Here is a 22,501-nt window from a genome sequence, read left to right as displayed (position 1 = left end):
ATATATATATATATATATATATATATATATATATATATATATATAAAAAGGTTCTAACATGATAAACTTATTTCCAAAACCAAGAAAAGGAGGAAATTGTCACTGTTTTCACTTGTGAATCTAATAAGCTCTTAAGAAAAATTACACAGAGCTGGGCTTTGAGTTAGATTTTAAACTCGAGGCTCCACACCAAGGAAACTAAGCCCAAAAGACACTTTGTTAATCAGCCTAAGAAACCTCAGGGAAGTGGAGAGGGTGTTTTTTTTTTTTTTTTTTGGGTTATGATAGTTTTTGCTGTTGTGTTTTAAAGTGTTTTTTATTTAAAAATATATAAAATAATATTTTTTTATTTTTTAAAAATTATTTTTGATATCAATACATAAAAATAATATAAAAATATATAAAAAAAATTTAAAAAAAAACACGATTTTTTACACCAAACATTCCTTAAATCATACAGCTACTCCACAAGAAGCAAAATATCATGAAGAAATGGTACATCCTTTTCACTGGTAGGGAACAAATCACTAGAGGACAAGAGAAAAGAGAATAAAGGGGTCCACAGTGAGCACAAGCAAGATTAGCCAATCATTTTTGAAACTAGTGTGCTGAATATTGTTATTTAAGTATGATTTAGTCCAAGAAAGTTCGTCAAGAGTGTAAAAAAATACTGACCTTCATGCACATTCACATGGGCCTCGGCTTCTTCTCCACTTTCACACCAACCCTCACTAGTCACAGTGAAAAGGTTCAAAAAAACAAAAAAAAAGAAAAGGAACACCATCCATACGGGATCCAATGTTAAATAGTCGAGGAGGAAGCATGCGTGTACTCGCAGTTATTTCCCTTTCCGTCAAAAAGATCTTCTCTTGGTAAAAGCCATTGCTGTTGGACGAGATAAACTTTCGAGGCCTCACGCGCCGCTCTTTGTCCGCTAACTGCTAGACAGTGAAAGAACAAGCTGCTCTCTTTGGTTTTCTAATGGGACATTTAGCCGTAAATGAGGCCGTCGAGTATCAAATGATTGATCCTTTTCAAGCTAGCCCGCGGGCTGTTGTCTTGCCATTCCCACTTGCACGCCCGCAGATGGGGTTTATGTTAATATGTACACGTGTGTCTCCCGTAATTCTTCTCAGTCAGTTTGTTTGCAAACCAAGTTTTTTCGTGAAGGAAAGATCTGCCGCTGATACAATGAAGGATTGAAGCTTTGTTTGACACAACTAGTTTGTTTGATATCATGGCCTGTCCCCCACACTGGGTTTTGTTCATTTCCACGAGTTGGATAATTAAGGTTTCCCCTGGGCTAGCTGGGTTAGGTTATCCAGAGATCTAGTTTCTACGCTGCATGCGGGCTACAAATTTAGTGAACGAACGCTGTTTTTTCATATATATAGTGTTTTTTCAAATATTTCAAATTCTTCATAAAACTGTTGAAAAAGTAGTGTGTACAGACATTTTTTTTTACATTTCTGTCAAAATCATCTTTGATTAAAACTCTATTTTTTATTTAGGTATTTTTTTTTACAATAACTTTTTTTTGTATTCAAAGCATCGTTTTTTAAGTAAAAAGTTATCATGTAAAGAAAGTCTCCGTGAATAGTACTATAATATTGTGCCTTGGTAATTTTTACGTCGATATACGGGAAGACAGAATAATTTAACTTATAGAATTTTATTAAAAAAAACAAGAAAAATAAAAATTTTAATTGCGTGGAATATTCATGAGTAATTTGAAATATATATATTAATTCATATATAACAATTCATGAAGGAATCAATAAAATTACTGTTAAAAAACATCTTATATGAAAAGCATGGTGCTAACATATTATTTCTAGAATACAATAATAATTATTTTAATTAAAAAATATTTTAGAACGCAAAAAAATAAACTAAAATTTGGGGAAGTGGTAATCTAGTCAAAGCCCAGGTGAGCATGGGTTTGAAAAAATAGCCTACACCTATGAGCCTATTTTATTTAGAATCGGACAATACATCATCCATTAAAAATTTTCTAATCACATCCAATAATTGAAAAATCAAGACGCAAGATTTCTACCCCTGGAAACCATAATTTGATCTCTTTTTCACCCCAAAATACTAAGAAAACATAATAGGAAGGAATCTCCATGACCCAATCTCCAGTCTCAACACACATTTCTATTGGCATAAAAATAAAAAATAAAATTAAAATATATTTCAATAACTAGCCAATAAAAAAAAATCAAACTATACATTAAAAAGGTGTTTGCTTAACGTATTTAACATCTTAAAAGCATGCTCACAAAAAAAAAAAATCCTAAGATAAAGTTGTCTGCTTTTTCACACCTCCAAGCACTCCTGCTTGGGTTTGATACAACAACCACCGAGGCCAAGCTTACGTCATGCACGTCTAAATGGCATCATCATGACGTGCAACACGGTGTTCAGGTCACTGTAATCACCAGTAGTGCAATGGACGGCTAAGATTCAACTCACCCATACAGTATAATATAAAATATTTATATTGCTTGGAGCCAAGCATCCACCTGAAGAAATTTTCATTATTGGCCCATAATGAGCGTGAAGTGAGATGTAAAAGGTCAACTCTGAACAGATGAAGGCGTGCCGCTTTCATTAAACGCTTAAGGTTAATTTGGACATTTGCTAATGTTTCCTCCCCCTCAATGTATTGGCATTATTAGACAGACACTTTTATTAAACGCTTAAGGTTAGCTAATATATTAAAATAATTTTTTTTATTTTTAAAAAAATTATTGATAATATAAAAAATCAAAAAATATTAATTTAAAACAAAATAAATTTAAATTTTTTTAAAAAATATATTTAAAACAAAAAAAACAGAGTATTTAACTGTCACGCGGTAAAATTTATGTCTTAGGATACCTTTTGTGTGGATAAATGTAGAAATAATATTTTATTATTATTTTCAAAAATTAGAGAGTGAATAGAGAAAAGCTATTAAAGAGAATCTCGCCGCTGACTTTACAATTGAGATCTTTGCTTTTTTAAAATGTCACAGACAAATCTACTGTAAAGCGACTGTGAGGCACAAACTTTATATATACGCGTTTGCTTCTTCCTCTATCAAACTTGAAAGCGTGTCTCTACGTGTCCAAGTGAACATCTCTGTGCTACAGGGAAGACTAGACATTTACCAGTGCTCTTATTTCTTCAAATTCAAGCCAGCATACCCCACTTCATTTTGACAAAGTGTTGCCCTTTTTCTTTTTCTTTTTCTTTTAGTTTTTCAATGCCACTAAAATTAATATTGTTTCCGCGATGATTATAAAATAATTGGTCCTGCGTTTAATATTAACAATAATATTATCAAATAGTTCAAATGCGCGAGTAAGGACAGTTTTTGATCTTCAGTGCATAAATTAAATAAATATATACCTACATACTTTGAGTTAATCTTGGTATAAGTATAAGGTATTAATGTGTTTATACATATTGAAAAACATAAAAAAACAAGTTCAACGTGGCTCTAGTGACAACTATGTATATTAAATGCATGATGTGTTAAAAAATCATCTCAAATAACCAAGATATGATTTATATTATTCTTTAACAAACTTTCTCAAGTGAAAGCTTTTCAAACTTGAAACTTGTACGTATTCATGTTTCTTTGTACTTGATTTTTATCAAATTAATAGGAATGATAAGATTTGAACTTGTAATTACTTGGTTATCAAGGCTCTAATATCATGTTAAAGAATCATCTCATTTCAAAAACTTAAGTTATTAGGTAATATTTTAATATATAATTTATATTATTCTCTAAAATAATAATACAAATAATAATTAATTTTTTTGCTTTTAAACCCATGGATAATTACGAGTCAATTACCCACCTCCATGTAGAATTGTGCGTCCTTTTCATAAAAAAAAAAAAAAAAAAAAAACTTCATTACTCCACTATCCCTGTGCTGCACCACCCAAGTAGGCATACAGTTGATTAATGTTTACTTTACTTGTGATCTCTCAATATTTGTCTGTTTTCAATTTTAACGCACAATGTTCAAGGTAATGACTAATCAAAGGTTGGGCATGGAAAATAGCATACACTTACCCTCCTCTCGATAATAAGGTAATTGAACTAAAAAGGGGGCTATGAAGAGCACTATTTTTCTGGAGCTAAGTGACTATTAACCATTTTATAAAATGCAGTGGAGCAAGCCACGTTCAGACAGATAAACCTCATCAATGTCCACTTTTTTTTCTTTCTTTTTTTTTTACCTCCATGAGAATAATATGAAAACTCCAAGAGCCTCGGAAAACGAGTCGGTGGAGTTATTTGCATTCCCCCACAAACATGCCCTAAAATAGCTTAGACCAAGAATTCAACATCACCTTTTTGTAATAAAAAATAAAGAAAAAGAAAAATTAAATAAAAGAGAAAGAAAGAACCAAAATAAATTCACATTATAATAGGAAAGAAAAAAACCCCACTCACGTTGGACCAAAAGCTACAATCCTGCCTTTATATATGACCCATCATGTCCCCCATGCCCTATATCCATACTTGTTCTAGTCTGTTTTTTTTTTTTCCCCAGTAGCTTAGCTACTATTCTAAGGTGTCGCCTCATTTAAGCTTAGACATTAATTCATAATAGCTACTTGGTAAAATTAATCATGATCGGTGGTAACCGGCGGCGGGAGTCCGTCGATTATGGTGGTGGCTACAAAGGAAGTGGTGGGTGGTCGTGGTGGCATCAAGGAGGAGAACAGTTCTTTTGTAAATATGGGTGAAACTGATGGCAAAAGAACACACAAACGAGGCTTTGCAACTGCACTCTCCTGAATTTCTAGCCTAGTAAAGGGCAGAATTGGGAGAGTGCATCGTTGCATCGTGGGGAATTGAGGGTAGCGGTCCGATTTATCTGAACTTTAGCTCTTTTATTTTTCATCCTGTTTCTTTACCAGTTAGCGTTATGCTTTGGGTTTGTTACGCCTTCGTTTGCTCTTTTTGTTTCGTTCTCTTTTCTTTTTTTTCTTTTTTGTTTGCCTTTTTCTGGTTTATATTATATTATACATGGGATGTAAGAGATGCATACGAGGTAGCTTGCTAGTTTGTTAAGGCATGTCTTGATAATCTGATCTTGAATTAGGGTATGGAAATGCTGCTGGGCATGCATCACTTACACCTATCATGTACTATTTGCTTTGTTATGGATTGGGGATAAAAGAGAGAGACTTGGTTTGCTACTTTGTGTTTTTGTTTAATTACTATATATCAAGTATCTCCACCTTGCTTGCTTTACTGATTTGTACTAGCCAGAGACTTGGTGAAATTCCACGCTTTCGTTTCCTTACTCTATGGCTTTTTCGTGTATTCTGGATCACTTTGATTATGATCTTAATTTCACTAATAAGCAACATGCATTGAATCTTGAGTAATAAGCAGCAGTATAGAATTGCTTTGAATTGTCCCTTTCAACTTCATAATATGGCACCGTATTTTCCACACAGAATTGCGAGTTCCTTTTAATACAAATCGAAAGAATTCTAACAAGTTGATACAGGCATTCCCCCAACAGGTCGTTTTACAGTGGGGTCAAGGCCTCCTGTTCAAACAACCTGAAATTATATACACAGTCTTGTTCAGATTTAAGATCGTTTTTAGGTGCATTAGCCAGCTTTCCGTTTTTTCTTTCTGATTCGGAGAAAAAAACAATAAATGATATATGATGTTACATAGTAGCACAGTTAAAGAACCCATGATCTGGCTTCAAGTCTTCTCGAGAGCCCGAGTATCACAATTAATGTTATCTTCACCATTTAATTTATCAATAATCATTAACATAAAAGCAGAACATGTCTGAAGATACATGCACGTAAGTATGCCTAAATCTTAAAAGAGCAACCAGTTTCATAAGAAATAAAAAGAAAATTCCTAAGCAATAATGAATCCAAAAAGGAAAATTTTATCTTTTCGACTGATCATAGAAAGAAGTCATGATGTATCTGTATCTTTTTCTTCAGTACGTAATTGCGCCGTAGAATCATTGCTGGGTTCCACTATCCCTTGCTGTATTAGATGTTTGTCATGAATTATTACTAGTTCATGGTATGCAGATGATCGAGTTAGGCCACCGACACAATTGGAACTCTTTTTATTAATTAATGTGATGATCAAGTAGCAGCATAGTAGTTTAAATATGGAACCGAAAAAACAAGAAGTGCTTGATTAATTATTACTGATTTTGAAAGCAATAATTGCTGCAGAAAGGCAATTTCAAAGCTAATGCTGCTCAAGGAACAAAACAAAGTGCTCTTATTTATTTATTTATTATTATTGTTAAAAAGCCACGTGATTCAGGCAAAATCAAATCTGAAGCAATTGTGTTTTCTTTCTTTTTTGGATTTAAATTGAGAAAATATGGTTGCTTAGTGGAAATTTTGCTATCGGACCTCCAGGCAGGATTTAAAAGAGTCGAGAAGATTGAGTTTTAAAATATTAATGGCTCGATTGCTTTGAAATTTAATTTCACTCATCAGACATGGTAAATAAATTCAGTACATTATACTTCTTCTTTTTGTAATTTATTTACAAGAAGGTAGACATGGAAATTATTGGAGAGATAGGATTGACTGAGCCCACACAGTCAGTTAGACAGCTCGACTGGTCCCAAAATCTGGATTTATTTATTGGGCTTGGAAGATTGGGCCTAGTGCAAGACCAATTCAAGTTAGAGGCAAAGGCGGAAGCTTGTCCTCATGGGAAGCTGTAGTAAATTGTTCCTGTCTTTAAACAGCAAACAAATCTACAAATACCAACCAGCTACAATAATACGTAGACAATTTTTCTGTTTAACAACAACTAAGAAGGTGTCATTTATCCCTTATAATTGATAGGAAGCCACATCGGCCTAGCTAGTCTCGGAACTAATTTTGATAGTTCAACTATTATATCAGTGCAAGAGAGCGTGGCGTTAAGAATTGCTGATTGCTGAGAAATTTCTCATAATTGACATACGCACATATACATGAAATAATCCAATTTGTCATCTTTCTTCAAGTCACCTCTTTTAATCAAAAAGGAAAGACAAGCTGTGGGGTATAAGGGATTAAGTTCGATGAAGAAGAGATGCTATCAAATTATTGTTTTCTGCAGAATATGCAATGTCATTATGCGTTGCTGATGGCTACAAATCGCAAACTTCGTTAAAATCCAGATCAGGGAAGCAAAAAAGAAGATTTTTTTTTTTCAAGATAGTATTTAGGAAACAATCAAACATCAACAACAATACTAAAGTAAAGGCTGAAAGACAGCGAAAAAATATGGAAAAAAAAACAGACAAAAGACTAAGCAATTGCAAGGCAACAGCTCTAGCAACTGAAACGATAATGAAAGCTAGCAAGACAGAAAATTCAGTGATTATAATTCAATCACAATCAGCTGTTTAGACGATCCAATCCTTTGACGATTAAGCTTTCAGCTTAACATTCAATTGATGATGGGTTTAATAAATCAGGGAAACACATAGATGAGCAGTTTGTTCTAGGGTGAAGCTTGCCTGGTAGGAAAGCCATAGAGCACGCATATCTTCCTTCCTCAAAACAAACATTTTGATACTCAACTTCCATAGCAATTTTATGAATGGGTGGTAGAAAAGCAATAAAGTACTGAAATAAACACAGGCACTGGCAGCACGCATGAGTATGGTTAATCTGAGAACCAGTCCGTTTTGGTTTTTTAGGATTATGCCAAAACATATGCATCTGTTTTCTACGATCATATAACAATTCCCTGAACTCTACTCTACTCGACTAAAGTTTAGTGTAAACATACTGAGTACTGGGCAGAAGGCATGTAGACATATAATTACTGCAGCTATACAAGGAAATAGTCTAACACATAAGTTGAGGTATTTCCCCAAAAGACTGTCTCAACATCAAAACTTCTGTAATTTTTTTCTTCTGGTAACGAACGTCATTCTACAAGCTTCGATCCACTGTCTCGGGTATTAGCGATTCCGTTGAGGAATCTGATTGAGGTTCTTCGGAAATAGATTGGGGAAATGATAGAGCATTGGAAGGCAATTGCAGATCATCAATGTTTGCTCCAAGCATTTCCACCACTTTGGTCATGGTTGGACGATCTGATGCTGCCTTTTGGATGCACCACAGCCCAACGATACACAGCTTTCTTGCTATTGCAGCCTCAATTTCAGTGACATTCTCAAGCTCTAAATCTCCTCCCTCACTGAGATGGTCATAAACCCACGATGGGAAATTTACATCGCTTGAGCAATTTCCCTTTGAATTAGACTTCCTTCTTCTTCCAGCCATTTCCAACAATAACTTCCCAAAACTATAAACATCTGATTTGCAAGAAACAGCTCCGAGGTTCCTTGAAATCATTTCAGGAGCAAAGTACCCTATAGTTCCTCTGGTAGTACTAATGGATACAAAATCCTTTTCCCTGGGATAAAATTTTGCAAGGCCAAAATCTGAAACTTTTGGGATGAAATTACTATCTAGCAGGACATTGTGAGGCTTAATATCCAAATGAAGAATGCATACGCTGCATCCCCCATGAAGATGCTCAATCCCTCGAGCTGTGCCTACAGCTATCTGAAGGAGTTTCTCCCAACTAACTAGAAGAAGTTCTGTTTCTCTTGAAAATAAAAGCTTATCAAGAGATCCATTAGCCATATACTCGAATACAAGAGCTCGGTAAGATCCCTCGGAACAAAATCCCACCAGCCGTACTATGTTAACATGATGAATTCTACCAATTATGGAGACTTCATTAATGAAGTCCTCGTCATTGCATTTGGCATTGCCAAGCATTTTAACGGCAACTAAAAACGCATCACGAAGTTGTCCTTTATATACATTCCCAAATCCACCTTGGCCTAATTTATCTTTGAAGTTGTTTGTAATTGCAATAATGTCAGAGAAAGTGTACCTCTTGGGCATCAAGTGTTGCTGATTGACCAGAAATATCTCTTCGTTGCCAGACGCCTTATTTGTTGTCATATACTTGTGAATGAGGAATCCAAATATCCCTATCGGAGCGAGGATGAATCTTCCAACAAGATATACTGCTGGAATCAAAATGAAATTTGTTAATTTTGAGAGAACCAAAACAATAAGCTCAGCGAGCGTTAGGACTTGGGAGTTCCGATTTGTGAAATATATACCTGACAAAAAATCCCAAACCACAGAGAAGGCTGCAAGCCATGTGGGAAGATAATAATCTGCACAGACACACAAGCACCGAAAAGTTAAGCCTTTTACGACTTCACTCAAGAAATGATTCGCAAGAGTCTTCGAAAAAAAATAATGATAATCAAAGCAGATTAAGAAAAGAAGGAATGTTTTTGGGACGTGACTGGCCTGATCTGTAACAATCATAGCTATATGATGAGTACCAGCACCCAATAGACCATTCAAGATCAAACCCTGTTTGCATCAATTGCAAGATACTATCATAAGAGGGGAACAGCACAGCCTGATAAACCGTAGGCACTCTTGAAACGAACAAGCATGATCCTTGGAGACTAGAAATTATGTAGGTGACATAACTAACATAAACACTAGTCCCATTTCCACTCAAACAAGGAACTAGTCTATAAGCTTGGTCACTCAAATTACTCGAACACTTGATAAAACTTGTATAAGTAGTAGCGTCTAATCTATAGTGATCATCATCCATAAACTCATCAACCGACACTGATTTGTACGGGAGGCTGCAGGTACCATTAGCTAAGTTAACATCAACGACACGGAGTCTCTGAACATCATAGGAAATTCGCTTAACAAGATACTTCCCTGAGTGGAGTTCTAATATGGTCTTGTTGTTCTCGCAAGAAAGTTCGAAGTCTGGTTCGCCACAGCCAGCGGGATCGGTCTTCAGGCGAAAAGGGTAGTTGATGATTTCAATTTCTCCACATGAGGAAGGGGAGCAAACATGGGGGATGAATCTTGCTAGAACTTTGGTTGTGAGTAGAAAGATTAGTAGAGTAAACAGAGTGGCTGAGGCTGTAGGTGAACCTTGCCTTTTTGTCATGGTTTCTTCTCTACAAGAAAAATGTGGTTTAGGGTAACAAATTGACAGAGAAGAATTGTTTTGGTAGAATTTCTAGCACTAAAAAAACTTGACCTGCCAGGCTGTCTTCACCAAGTCAATTGCTTGAAGCTTAATGATTAACGTATGACCAAAATGGTCAATATACGTGGGAGATCAATTTACCTTACCAGCCAACATTTATTATGTGGTATTATTATGTAATCATTATGTTCTTTGCCAGATAATTAGTTAATCACCAAATATAAATCTCTATATTTAATATTTCTTTTCAATTTAATCCTTTCTTTAATTTCCACGACCAATTCACCAAATATAAATTTCTTTAAGGACCAACAATTGCCGTGTCTATTCTGAGTTTAAAACAATCGATAAATTCAAACATTGGAATCCATCTCACGGGCTTGGTTTTCAGTTGATTGGGTTTAGTATAATCAAATAATGGAGAAGTGGGTTTTGATCATGAGGAAGTGTTGGGTAAATTTCGAGCTTGTCTGTCAAAGTATGAGAGATTCTTGAGATTTCTAAGAGAAACTGGAGTGTTAATCAATCTCTTCCAGCTGCTGAACAAGGGCTCTAGTAATCTTGACTTGTTTTGTCTTTTAATAATCAAGAAAAAGAGGATTATATTCATAAACCATGCGCATGAAAACACATTTGTATTAGCTTGATCAATTCACGATGCGTCAGCTTGATCAATATTTGCAGGGTCAGTACACTTGGTTTTTAATGGGTCGGGTTTTTGTTTTAGCTGCGGGGACCGATTTAGATAAAAACACATTAAATGGGGACTGACTTGTGGAATCTATAATAGTTTGGGGATTAATTTGTAGTTACCCCAGAACGAAAAGGTCCACAGCCCAAATGGTTAGCTCTATGATAGGCAAGTGGACCGAGGATAAAGAGAGGAAACTAGATTGCCCCTCATTTCAACGGGCCAAAACTACTTTTCCATTGGGTAATTATTAGCCCATCAGGAGCCGACACCTCTCGATCAAGATCTCAAACTCTGTTTAATTTGTAAAGAGACCAGGCCTCCCCCAACCTTACTTTACTAGTTAGAACCTCGCTATTGGGTATGGTATGCAAGTATTAGCCTAACTGTTTCGATCCTGTTCTGTTTAACATTTTCCCTGTTTCCTGAACAAAGTACTAAAATCCTCGTATTTATAACACCAAGAATTTATCCAGAAAATAAAGGAGGTGCAATTAAAAAAATCTAACACACAGGACTGAATGTGAATAGCATGGCTTTAACATTATATGATAAAAGACACAGTCTCAGTTGATACATAATCTGATTTAAGGATAATCTTCATTGTAAGGAAAAAAAATGGTTACATGTAACTATATCCTTCGTTTATGTCATTCTATTTTCATTTTAATTTCTTTACCCTTTCCTGTTCCCTTTCTCTTTTGATAAGTATTTTCTTACTAATATATATATATATATATATATATATATATATATATAAAGCTATATTCCATTTTGTAATGTCATGTGTTCATAATACTCCAATCCACATGCTAGCTACTGTGGTGTCAGGACGAACATCTTTCATGCGTGGGATTCAACAGATTTTGTAAGTTGATGTCGAACTGAAGTCATTGTTGAATGCTTCAAATTGAAGTTCCCTATTATTAGTTTTTTTTTTTTTTTTTGCTGACACAAATTAATCAAAATGTGTGAGATATTCATAGAGTCAGACCGCCAGGAGGTCACGGGCATTGATCACTGCTGGTGATTTGGGTCCAGTGTCACTGAAATATGAAGTTATAGAAGCCATGGATGATCTTCTATTCCACACCACCATCGTTACCCTCTTCCCACTTGGAGGACCGGTCCATACCCGTACAGACATCCCCATACACTATACAGAAAGGAAGCTTGTAATACTCGGAGTATTTAAGAAGCATAACGCTCTTAATCTACCTATTTCAATTTGCTGTTCATTTGATACTTTGGAGGGCCGAGACCGAGACTGTCAGCCATGATCATTTTTGTCATTTGGTCACGGCTTCTTTTCTCCAAGAAAGGTGGGTGGGGAATTGGATAAACAGTAGGATAACAAATGGAGAGGCAGAATTATGCTTTGACGCTTTTGCACTAAAAACATAATTGTTATGGTTACAAGGGGTCAACTCAGTCGATGTCTTGGAGTATTTGTGTTTCGATTAAATCATGGAATACTTGTTGGAATGGACAGCATTAATGGAAAACAAAAATAACAGCGGGCATTCCAAGAATCGATACGGGAAAGAAAACATCTACCATTGTCATTTGGCCGCTCAAAAACAATAATGGTAGAGGAAACATGAAAACGTACGTCCAAATTAAATTTGTTTTACGCTAATAATGATTATGAAAGAGGCATAGAGAAGGAAAGAGGTGACAATGATGCAGTCAAACTATGGCCAATTTCCTGGTAAGTATGTTAGGGGGAACAAGGAGGCAAATAAGGCCAGGCCGGCTCCAATTTAGATCACTGATAGAGTTCTTCTGGTACGTAGTTGATGGTGGTAGTATATAGCTTGAAATTAACTCGACAGCTCACTCAATACTGCAGCCATGGGATTTAGAGCCACAGCCCAGTTGCTCTTCCTCCTTTCTTTCTTTGCTTCTGGAATTCATCTCAATCTCTCTGCCACAGACCCTGGTGATGGTAATTGAACAGCTTTCCTTCCTCTATCCTCTCCTTCTTGTAACTTCATTTTATTTCTTTGATATTTCTATTATTATGATTACGATATATATTTTATCGTCTATATTGGATTTATCTCATTTCCAACTGCATGTTATCAAGCCAACAACCAGTAGTTTATGTTTTGAGCAATGGTTTTGTGTGGTATTTGCAGCGGCAGAACTCCAATCCCTCAAGAGTCATTGGCAAAATACACCACCAAGCTGGGATCAGACCGATGATCCATGCGGAGCACCATGGGTCGGAGTTACATGCACCAATTCAAGGATCACTTCATTGTCAGTGCTGAATCCCTCATCATGATCAGTAACTAATTATTATTCACCGTGTCTAGAGATTGATAAAGAGCAAGATCATTCTGATCATCAGTAAGAATTTTATACATTTCAGGAAGTTACCAAGCATGAGCCTCGCAGGGAATCTAAGTGATCGTATTGGAGGACTAACCGAATTGAGATCCTTGTAAGTTACCTATTTTCTTTATTTTAAGCAAATTCAAATTGTAGCTCTACCTTAGCAAGGTTGCTAATAATTAAGCATTGAAACATTACATATTTCCACAAATGGTCAGATGCGTGCAATAATCTGTCTTAAAATCTTAACATTCAAGCTTTGAGGTATTTTTATTGCAGGGACCTGTCATTTAATCCAAACGTTACAGGATCCCTCACTCCACGGTTAGGAGATCTGAAAAACTTGAAAATCCTGTAAGATGAAGTACTCAATTTTCTACATGGTCAGCCGGCATATATACTTCTTCCTTGAACATATCATAGCAACTGTATTTCATGCGCCTTTTCAGAATTCTTGCTGGCTGTGGCTTCAGTGGTAGTATTCCAGATGAGCTGGGCAATCTTGCTGAGCTATCCTTCTTGTAAGAGTCGTTAAACCTGTGATAATTATGAATACATGAATCAACAGGGATGCTATATCTTCACTATATTAAACACTAACCTTGTTTACAGGGCTCTCAACTCAAACATTTTATCTGGTAGAATCCCCGCTTCGCTCGGTAAACTCTCCAAACTCTACTGGCTGGACCTTGCAGAAAATCAATTGACAGGAACAATCCCAATCTCCAAGAACTCCAGCCCAGGCTTGGACCAGCTACTAAATGCTAAGCACTTGTGAGCATATTTTTCCTTAACACCTTCAATGTGGAAGATGAGGCAGCATTGTATTTAAGTGTTTCTATAAGTGCAATTAAGTAATGCCTGATGCATAAATAATAGCTAATTTTCTGAATTTGCAGCCATTTCAATAGAAACCAGCTTTCAGGCTTCATTCCACGTGAACTTTTCAGCTCTGATATGATGCTGATACATGTGTAAGTTGGTAACGACATAATGGTTTTGTTCCTCAAGCATGTTATTTCACCCCAATTCTGCCCTTCTAATTGATTTGTGATTCTTTGATGACAGATTGTTCGATGGGAATCGACTTGAAGGAGGAATTCCTTCCACATTAGGTCTAGTTAAGACTCTTGAGGTTCTGTAAGTGAAAACTGCCCCGGTTTTGTCTTCCTCGTTGCGGGCTCAATTAGGACTGATATGATTCATTTTGTTTGCCGCAGTCGACTCAATAGAAATGCTTTTTCTGGGGAGGTTCCAAAAAATCTGAACAACCTCACGAATCTCAATGAATTGTGGGTACTTTTAATCTACTAGCACAATTTATAAAGGCAAGTGGTTTCAGACTGTTAAACATGATGATACTTTTTCCGTCCTAACTCCCAGGAATTTAGCAAACAATAAACTTAGGGGCCCTTTACCAGATTTAACTAAAATGGACTCCCTCAGTTACGTGTAAGTCAATTTAATTGGAAGATCCCTTCTGTTCTTTTAACTTGTTCTTTTCATGTTACCGAATTCTGATCCATAATTTATTTTTGCAGGGATCTCAGTAACAATTCCTTCGACTCTTCAGAATCTTCTGATTGGTTCTCAACCTTACCATCTCTCACCACCTTGTAAGTCTCCATCACATCAGAAATGTATTGACAAGAAACCTATAGATTGTTTTCTCATTCGGAAATTCCCATTATGGTGCAGAGTTATAGAAAATGGACCTCTTCAAGGGACTTTAACGCCAAAAGTCTTCAGCTTTCCCAATATACAGCAAGTGTAAGTTTTGTTTCGGATTCCAAATGTCGATTGAGCTAGTAAGAAAAATTGTTAGAAAGTGCAAAATTAATCATTCATATATTTAAAATTTGGAAGGCTATTGAGGAACAATGCATTCAATGGCACCTTTGACCTGGATGACAGCTTTAGTCCACAACTTCAACTCGTTGATCTGCAGAACAACCAGATTTCCGCCGTAACACTGTCAGCTGACTACAAAAACAAATTAATGTAAGCGAGTTTCTAGAACTTGCATTTATTCTTATGAAAAATGAATCAATTCTTTCAACCACTCACCATTAATCTCAATTTTCATTATCATGTTCTCAGACTTGTGGGAAACCCTGTGTGCACTGGTCTCCCAAATGTTAGTTTCTGTCAACCGTAGCAGATGATTTCAATATCTCCACATGAGGAAGGATAGCAAGCATCTTGATTCGTTTTTATGCTAAATTCGGTTGTTCATAGCTGTACAAGCTTTCAGTTGACTCTTCGTTGTTTTGAATTCTTTGAGTCCTTTGTTTCCAATTCCCAATAATTATCAAAGATTATCGAGTTCGGCCTGAGCCATTACTACCTTTAATTTGAAACTGCAACTAATTCCTGATTTTTTTCAATGAATCAAACTAAAATGTAAACAAGGAAAAATAAAATTGACGACAAATTCCTATCCTTCGTCTCACCCCATCTCTTTTATGATCAACACGGTGGTTGCATACGATGATCATTCCTGTCAGAAGCAAAAAGCACATGATAACGGGTTCTAGCCTGCCGTAAAAACAGGATTATATAGATAACTTTAGCAATGATCCAGCATCTCTAATTAATAAAAAAAAATTAAGATTATACAAAGTATATTTATCAATTATATTTTATAAAATAAAAATTATACTATTTAATAAAAAAAATTCAGATATAAAAGGAATATTACTCAACATTTAAAAAATAATAAAAATATATTTTAAAAAACATCATTTATAATTTGGAGTAAAACTATTATACATCTCAAGCCAGGCAGGCAGAGCCTGAAAATCTTGACCTTAACCTAGATAGAAAGACAGATAGGTTCTAAATTGTCCTTTTGCTGCTGTTGTAGATTTATCTGGGATTATAGATAAACCAATTTCCTTCTCATCATTGTCCAATCAGTGCCCAAACCATTGTAACTACATGACTTCCATCTTAAGCAACAATTAAGACCCTATTTCAGTTCAATTTTAGATCTCCATCTTAATTTTTTGCAATAAAAAATAAAAATAAAATCATAATAATCCAGTCCCGTTGAAAACAAAAAATAATAATAATAATGATATGTAAAATACATGACGAATTAAATGAAATCATTAAAAAGCAGCCCCGACCAACATGGTGATTTTTTGTAAGAAGGGTTTGTTGGAGAGTGCCCTCCGATGACAAATACTAAAACTTGAAAAATGCACAGCAGTAAAAAAAAACAGAAAAGAACCCTAAGGCCTCGAGGGCTCAAGGGCTCTCAAAAATTTACAGTGGCTCAGAAATTCTAAAAAAAAGAAAAATAAAAAAAAGAGAGTTCATAGCTAGTTAAAACTGCCACAAGCCCTCTCAAAATCAATCTAATTAAAAAAAAAAACATCCCTAAAATCATTCACCAATCATCATCATCGAATAATCATCCTCGTCGCCATCACGAACGCGCATCATCTCAGGGAGAACCACTCCACTAAGTTCTCCCCCACGCGCCTTCGCGTTTCTTCAACGCGCTCATCGGAAACAAGCGGGCACCGACAAAGAGGGCAGTTAAAATTGAGATGATCAAGCCATCCATCAAAACATTCCTTGTGAAACACGTGGCGGCAATCGAGCTTCCTCACCTGGTCCCCATCCCTTAGCGTGCACAAGCACACCACACAATCCGATCCTCCCTTGTCATTTCTATCATCACGACCGCAACAATACTTGTAAGCAAATACCCGGTTGAGTTTACGCTGCTCGGCAAGCACGATCAGGCCGGCAAGACCAGAGCCCATTGAGTCCATCAGCCTATCATCCATAACGTGGGCTTGGTCCAATCGGTGAACGCCCACCGAGTGGCAAACGCTGAAAAAGAAAGAGCGAAGGCAGGCAACACAGTTGGCTATGAATGCTATAAGGAGTAACGGGATCGATTCAGAAGACACATCGTTCAGCTGGTTTTGTAACCCCATCTTATCCTCTTCCTCTGTGTGTGTGTTTTGGTTGAGTTCACTGTGTTTTAGGTTGTGTGATTTAAGAGAGACAGAGGATGATGGTTTTGATATATAGAGAGGTGTTTGATAAATAGCCAAAGATAGGGGGGGAGGGAGAGAGAATTCGGTTTTAGAGGGCAGGCGATGTTATGGATGTCGAAGTTTGCGGGACTAGAGAGTGGGAAGCAGATTTTGGGTCTTCTCAAAGGCCATGTGTGGTGGGTCCTCTCCTCTCCTCTCCTCTCCTCTGTGGAAAATACTTCTTACTACTAGCAAATACATTTTCAAAGTTTTTTCTATTTTTTATTGTTGTTAATTTATAGAGATCAACAGACGAGAGACTAGTCAATACGCCTGCAAGTGAAGATTAATACGTTTTTCACGATCGAAAAAGAGTCGTTATTTTTTAAAAAAATATACTTTTCCGATGAGAAATTCGGTCCCCGTCCATCGATGCAAATTAGATGACATTGATTTCTCGATTTATATGCTCCATCGTTATAGCATGTCGTGCTAATTTTCTATCGGATCCCCCTGGAAAGGACTCTAATTAAGATGGCAATGATCGAGGGAATTCTATCGTCAGATTAACAAAAAGGGTTTTTTTACTGAACACAATTTCTTATCTCACAACCTTCAACACCTTTTGCTTGTATTGTAGGTATTGTTCTATATATTATAAGAAAAAAGAATTACATGTGACTGTGAAAAAGACCATTAAATTGCGTGAGAGAAACAAGGATTAGTCTATATTTAAATAGTTTATTTACCGAAAAATAATGAACTAAAATTAAATTTGATAGGAAATGCTTGCACTTGAAATAAATTATTATCCTGTATTTGACGCGGAAAGAGTTTGGCACATGGAAACAAGAGAGGGGCAGATCATGCAATGAAAACTTATCATCACAGAAATTGTAACGTAACAAAAATCGATCAATTCCTGTTTCAATTATTGCTCTAATTGATGTGAATGTTAAGCTGTCGCGTCCAGAAAAACTCACAACTGCTACTGTTTTTCCAGAAAAGTTATATTCATACATTCTCAAAAATGAATTGTTAATTTTGAGTAAATTGAGAAGTAATTTTCCTTATGAACAATTAAAGATGTCGTAATCTAAATCGATGATGTTTCTGGACACCTTCCGATTTTTTAAAAAGAGTTATCAATTAATGTTATAATAAAAGACAAAATGTACAATTTTGTTTAATTCTTGGAGTGGAAATATATTTCGAGGGTGGTCCTCCTAATTTGTTTAATAAAACTAGATCTTTCTATGGAAAAAAAAGTCAAAAGAAATGCAAGGTCAGCTGTCTGGTTTACATATAGCATACTTGGTAATGTGGTATTTGTTATTTTTAAAGTATTTATTATTTAAAAATATAATAAAATAATTTATTTTTTATTTTTTAAAATTTATTTTTAATATCAACATGTTAAAATAATCTAAAAAAAATTAAGAAATTAATTTAAAACAAAAAAATACAAAAATAAACAAAGCCCTTAAAGTAATACACTAACCACCTTGCAAATTAAGTATGTGGGGATAGTTTAACTAGTCAGATCTTAGATTAACTTCTTAATGGTCATGAGTTAGAATCCTCTCAGAATTATTGGAAGTTTATATGATCGTAAACTTTAGAATCTGTGAGATTAGTCGAGTCATACATAAAGTAATCCAAACACCTATATTTAAAAAAAAAAAAAAAGTTTGAGAGAGGCAAGAGACCTCTTAATATAAGTTTATAACTTTCTTTTCGCATCGCAATGTACAATGGAAAACATATTTGTTTTTATAAATATTTATATTGGGTTTAGTAGAGGTTATTTTTTAATGTATTTTTATTAGAAAATATATTAAAATAATATATTTTTTAAAATTTTATTTTTAATATTAATATATTAAAATGATAATAAAAATTTAAAAAATAAAATAAAAATTCAAATATTTTCAAGAGTATAACCAAATTATCCTAAAATAAACAGCAGATTAAACCAGATTATCGAAGGACCACAGCCACGTGCTGAGGGGAAAAAAACCGGTGGCCATTAGTCTTTTTGTCTCCTTGAGTTTGTCACAGAGGGACCACAACAACCATGGAGCTTTTGCGTCTGTACATGCTTAATTAGGACAAATTCTCAGGGCATGCTGTCGTCAGGACATGCATGGGCTAGGTTAAATCTTGCAAGGAAAAACAGAGAAAACAAGAAAGGAGGAGGTGAATTAGGCGCGACAAAAAAAAAAAAAAAAGATTGCTAGATGTAGCTAGAATTGCAAGGTCCTTCGGAATGGTAAAAAAAATAAAAAGAAAAAGAAAAAGAAATGCAAAGTCTGTGAAAGACTTCGAAAGAGAACATCTTGTACGGATTCTCCATTCCGTTCTGATATCTTTACCACCGATATATGCTTGTGTTTGATCCAACTTTATACACAGCCGATACAAACAGCCTGTCAGGATCGGAAAGCAGCCCCCACGCACCATCGAAGATCACAGAATTCGAAAGCCAAATTCCCGTTATCTTTAAAAATCTAGATTTAAATGATTTGATATATCCGCTCGCACAACTTGGATCTCCGTTAAACAGCTCGTTCATTTAAATATAAAACTACCCCCTCGACCCGTGTATACATGCATGCATGCATGCATCCATGCATGCATGCATGCATGCATCCTGAGGTTATGAGTGATACAAAATGATATTTGAACAGCTATATTTTAAATTATTTATGCATGTAAAATAATAACAATTGTAATAATAAGGAAATCAACTTTATTTCTTAATTAAACTAGCTAATCATTTGTAGTTTTGAATATTATTTTAAAATAAAAAAACAAGTGATCCGAGACCTCCCGGGTGATCATTCCATCATTCTAATTAGTGATCGAGAAAAATAATGAAAAAGCCTGGTCAAATTATAGGTTGGAACGTGGAAAGCATCTAGTTAATTCAAACAACTAGAAGCACCGCGCATGACATGCAACTCTTGACTGCTGATTTTTAATTAAATATTCTTAATTATTTCTTCTACTTTAGTTAGTTCATCATTATTGCTCTATATGTAAATAACATAATTGATTCTTCAATTTTTATGTGATACTAATAATAATAATAATAATAATAATAATAAATATCAAGTTGGGAATATATATATATATATACACACACACATGAAGGTAATTGGTGTTGGTTGATTTGAGAGAAAGGGGTCCCCTAATCGCTTGGTAAGTGAGAGTTCTGTCACCATAGAGACCAACATGCATGTGATTAATAAAGTAATACGTTAAGAGTTGGGGTGGGCGGTGGTGGGGGGAGGTTAAGACATATTCAGACGGGGACCGACCCTGTTGAGGGAGATTTTCCACGATCTCCGGTGACTTGCATCCAGATTAGAGAAATACTAAACAATGACTGAGAATTAAACCATGTCGATTAAAAAAAAGACATTACTAGAGACAAGAGCCTTAAAGGGGGTCATGATGCAATCTCCACTGTCCATAAAGATCCGCGTATCCTCCTTTCACACCTTTTTTTTTTTTTTCCCTCGAGAATTCTGTTCACACTTTCAATTGGGGCTATGCTCGTACAATATTCATCAAGGAAGCAGACAAGCAAGTTACAAAAAGCTTCACTTCATAATCTTTCTTCCTTTTGCCATTCAGGTGTTCTTGATTTTGTACTAGTTTTTCCCCTGTTTCTTCTACTTGTGCCAGTATCATTTTTTTTATTTTTAAAATCATCTTTGTTTAGTTTTCATTTAATTGTAAATTTCAGCTGTCCTTAAATCATCCAGTTATATCCCATTATATCATAATAAAATTAAATAAAAACAAGTTAGAAATATATCATGAAAATAGATTTGGGATTAAATTTTATAATGATTTCTATCTTCGCCTCTGTCCCAAGTTTCCTCTAAAAAAAAGGGGGAAGAAAGTTCACTCACTTTTATCCCCGTGACAGGTAAATTTTGAATTCTATCTCCATCTTAAGCTAAACAAGCATGATTATTTATCATGAAAATATGGTTTGATTTATCTAGACTGACCTTGTCATCATCAACGTTAATCACGTCTTAAATCGTCATCTTCATATCATCGATGTTGCTGTTTGGGGGAGGCAAAGGTTGCATAGTTTTTAACCCGGGCCGGGGACCATTATGGACAACTTATTTACAAAATCAGGAGGGATTTTGACGAAGTCGGCGCCTTGGTTGCCTTCACGTGATACATATTGAGCTAGAGACACTGCCATTCTCATTGAACAAGAAAACCAATGACATTAGCCAACATAAAGCATCCGAGATGGCCCGCACAACTTCCCTAGAACCAGTCTTCAAACCCAAAAGACCCATCAGATTATTAACTTTAAATCCATCAGATCTTCTTTTGCTATTTTATTCAATTTAGTGGTTAAACTGACGTCCCTTTTTGTTGATGTTAGGATTCTTGCTCGTTAGTATTCTTATTGTGGTTGTTTTTTAAAATATTTTTCATTTTAAAATGCATCAAAATGATTTTATTTTTATTTTTTAAAATTATTTTTGAGATCAGCGTATCAAAACAATCCAAAACATAAAAAAATTAATTTTTAGCAAAATAATCTTTTTGAGTATTTTGGTTTCCAAACACGGGTTGGCTCGCATTTCCAAACACTCTCTAAACTTGACCTTGTCGTAGTAATGGAATGGGTATGTGCTGCCTGATATATATATATATATATATAAAGCTAAATTGCGAGGGTTTTCACTATAGCTCTAAATATATATTGTTATAGATTGCAAAAATAAAATTTATTTGGATATGGTATGTAATTAACAGAATTATGAGAGCGTTTTAGTATTGTCATATTATCTTTTCTATTGTTTATTTAAAAAGTTGTTGGCGCATGTTCTATACGTCTTAGTGAGTTGGCGACACCTATATCATTAAGGAGGCGCACGAGATGCCTCTCAGTGGTCAAATCTGATCATTTGCCGTCTAGAGAGATGCGCAGACATACCCTCTTTCACATGGCGCTGCGCGTGTAAACATATCATGGCAGGATTGCCGCCGATTATTAATTATTTGTGTTTTTTCTTTCTTTTGTCTCTCATGACAACTAAAGTGCTTATTTATCACCTGTTTATTTATTGTTTGTTTCAATTTGGTATAGCCGTCAAACCCAAATGGCGGCTCTTGGATCTGGCATGGCAGTCAGACCCAAGAGCCTATAAAAAATTTAAAAAGTTAATTAAATTTTATGTTAATGATACTTTGACAATAGTGTAATTTTTTTATATAAAAAATAGAAAATATTTATAAAAATATTATTTAGGATAGTTTAAATAATTTTTTAATAAAAAATTATATATATATATATATATATATAAATTAAGATTTCTATTTAGAATACTTTAATATGATTTAAATGGTTTTTTTATAAAAAAAATA

General features: G+C 35.0%; 3 protein-coding genes across 4 annotated transcripts; 1 reads left to right on the top strand and 2 right to left on the bottom strand.

Annotated features, from left to right (window-relative positions):
- Nucleotides 1-7,667: 7,667 nt before the first annotated feature.
- Nucleotides 7,668-10,124, bottom strand: LOC133704909 (rust resistance kinase Lr10-like). Of its 2 annotated transcripts, none has more exons than XM_062129967.1 (3): nt 9,352-10,124; nt 9,156-9,212; nt 7,668-9,059 (listed from the first exon to the last, which is right to left on the bottom strand). In XM_062129967.1, exons 1-3 carry the CDS (start codon nt 10,022-10,024, stop codon nt 7,945-7,947), a joined length of 1,845 nt encoding a protein of 614 aa, XP_061985951.1. In that variant the 5' UTR covers nt 10,025-10,124; the 3' UTR covers nt 7,668-7,944. The 2 variants fall into 2 exon arrangements, with proteins under 2 accessions (XP_061985951.1, XP_061985953.1); XM_062129969.1 differs by having other exon boundaries at nt 7,668-9,056.
- A 2,476-nt stretch (nt 10,125-12,600) lies between these two features.
- On the top strand, nt 12,601-15,397 carry LOC133704910 (leucine-rich repeat receptor protein kinase HPCA1-like). The gene is made up of 14 exons (XM_062129970.1): nt 12,601-12,705; nt 12,899-13,026; nt 13,139-13,206; nt 13,377-13,451; nt 13,547-13,618; nt 13,710-13,871; nt 13,997-14,071; nt 14,166-14,237; nt 14,318-14,389; nt 14,481-14,549; nt 14,639-14,713; nt 14,796-14,867; nt 14,964-15,098; nt 15,198-15,397. Exons 1-14 carry the CDS (start codon nt 12,612-12,614, stop codon nt 15,253-15,255), a joined length of 1,227 nt encoding a protein of 408 aa, XP_061985954.1. The 5' UTR covers nt 12,601-12,611; the 3' UTR covers nt 15,256-15,397.
- A 751-nt stretch (nt 15,398-16,148) lies between these two features.
- LOC133704911 (E3 ubiquitin-protein ligase RHA2A-like) lies at nt 16,149-17,325 on the bottom strand. Its single transcript, XM_062129971.1, has one exon. It carries the CDS (start codon nt 17,048-17,050, stop codon nt 16,544-16,546), a length of 507 nt encoding a protein of 168 aa, XP_061985955.1. The 5' UTR covers nt 17,051-17,325; the 3' UTR covers nt 16,149-16,543.
- Nucleotides 17,326-22,501: the final 5,176 nt, after the last annotated feature.

The sequence above is a fragment of the Populus nigra genome, chromosome 10 (assembly GCF_951802175.1).
Source record: "Populus nigra chromosome 10, ddPopNigr1.1, whole genome shotgun sequence".
NCBI lineage: Eukaryota > Viridiplantae > Streptophyta > Magnoliopsida > Malpighiales > Salicaceae > Populus > Populus nigra.
This window is presented reverse-complemented; position numbering and strand designations above follow the sequence as displayed.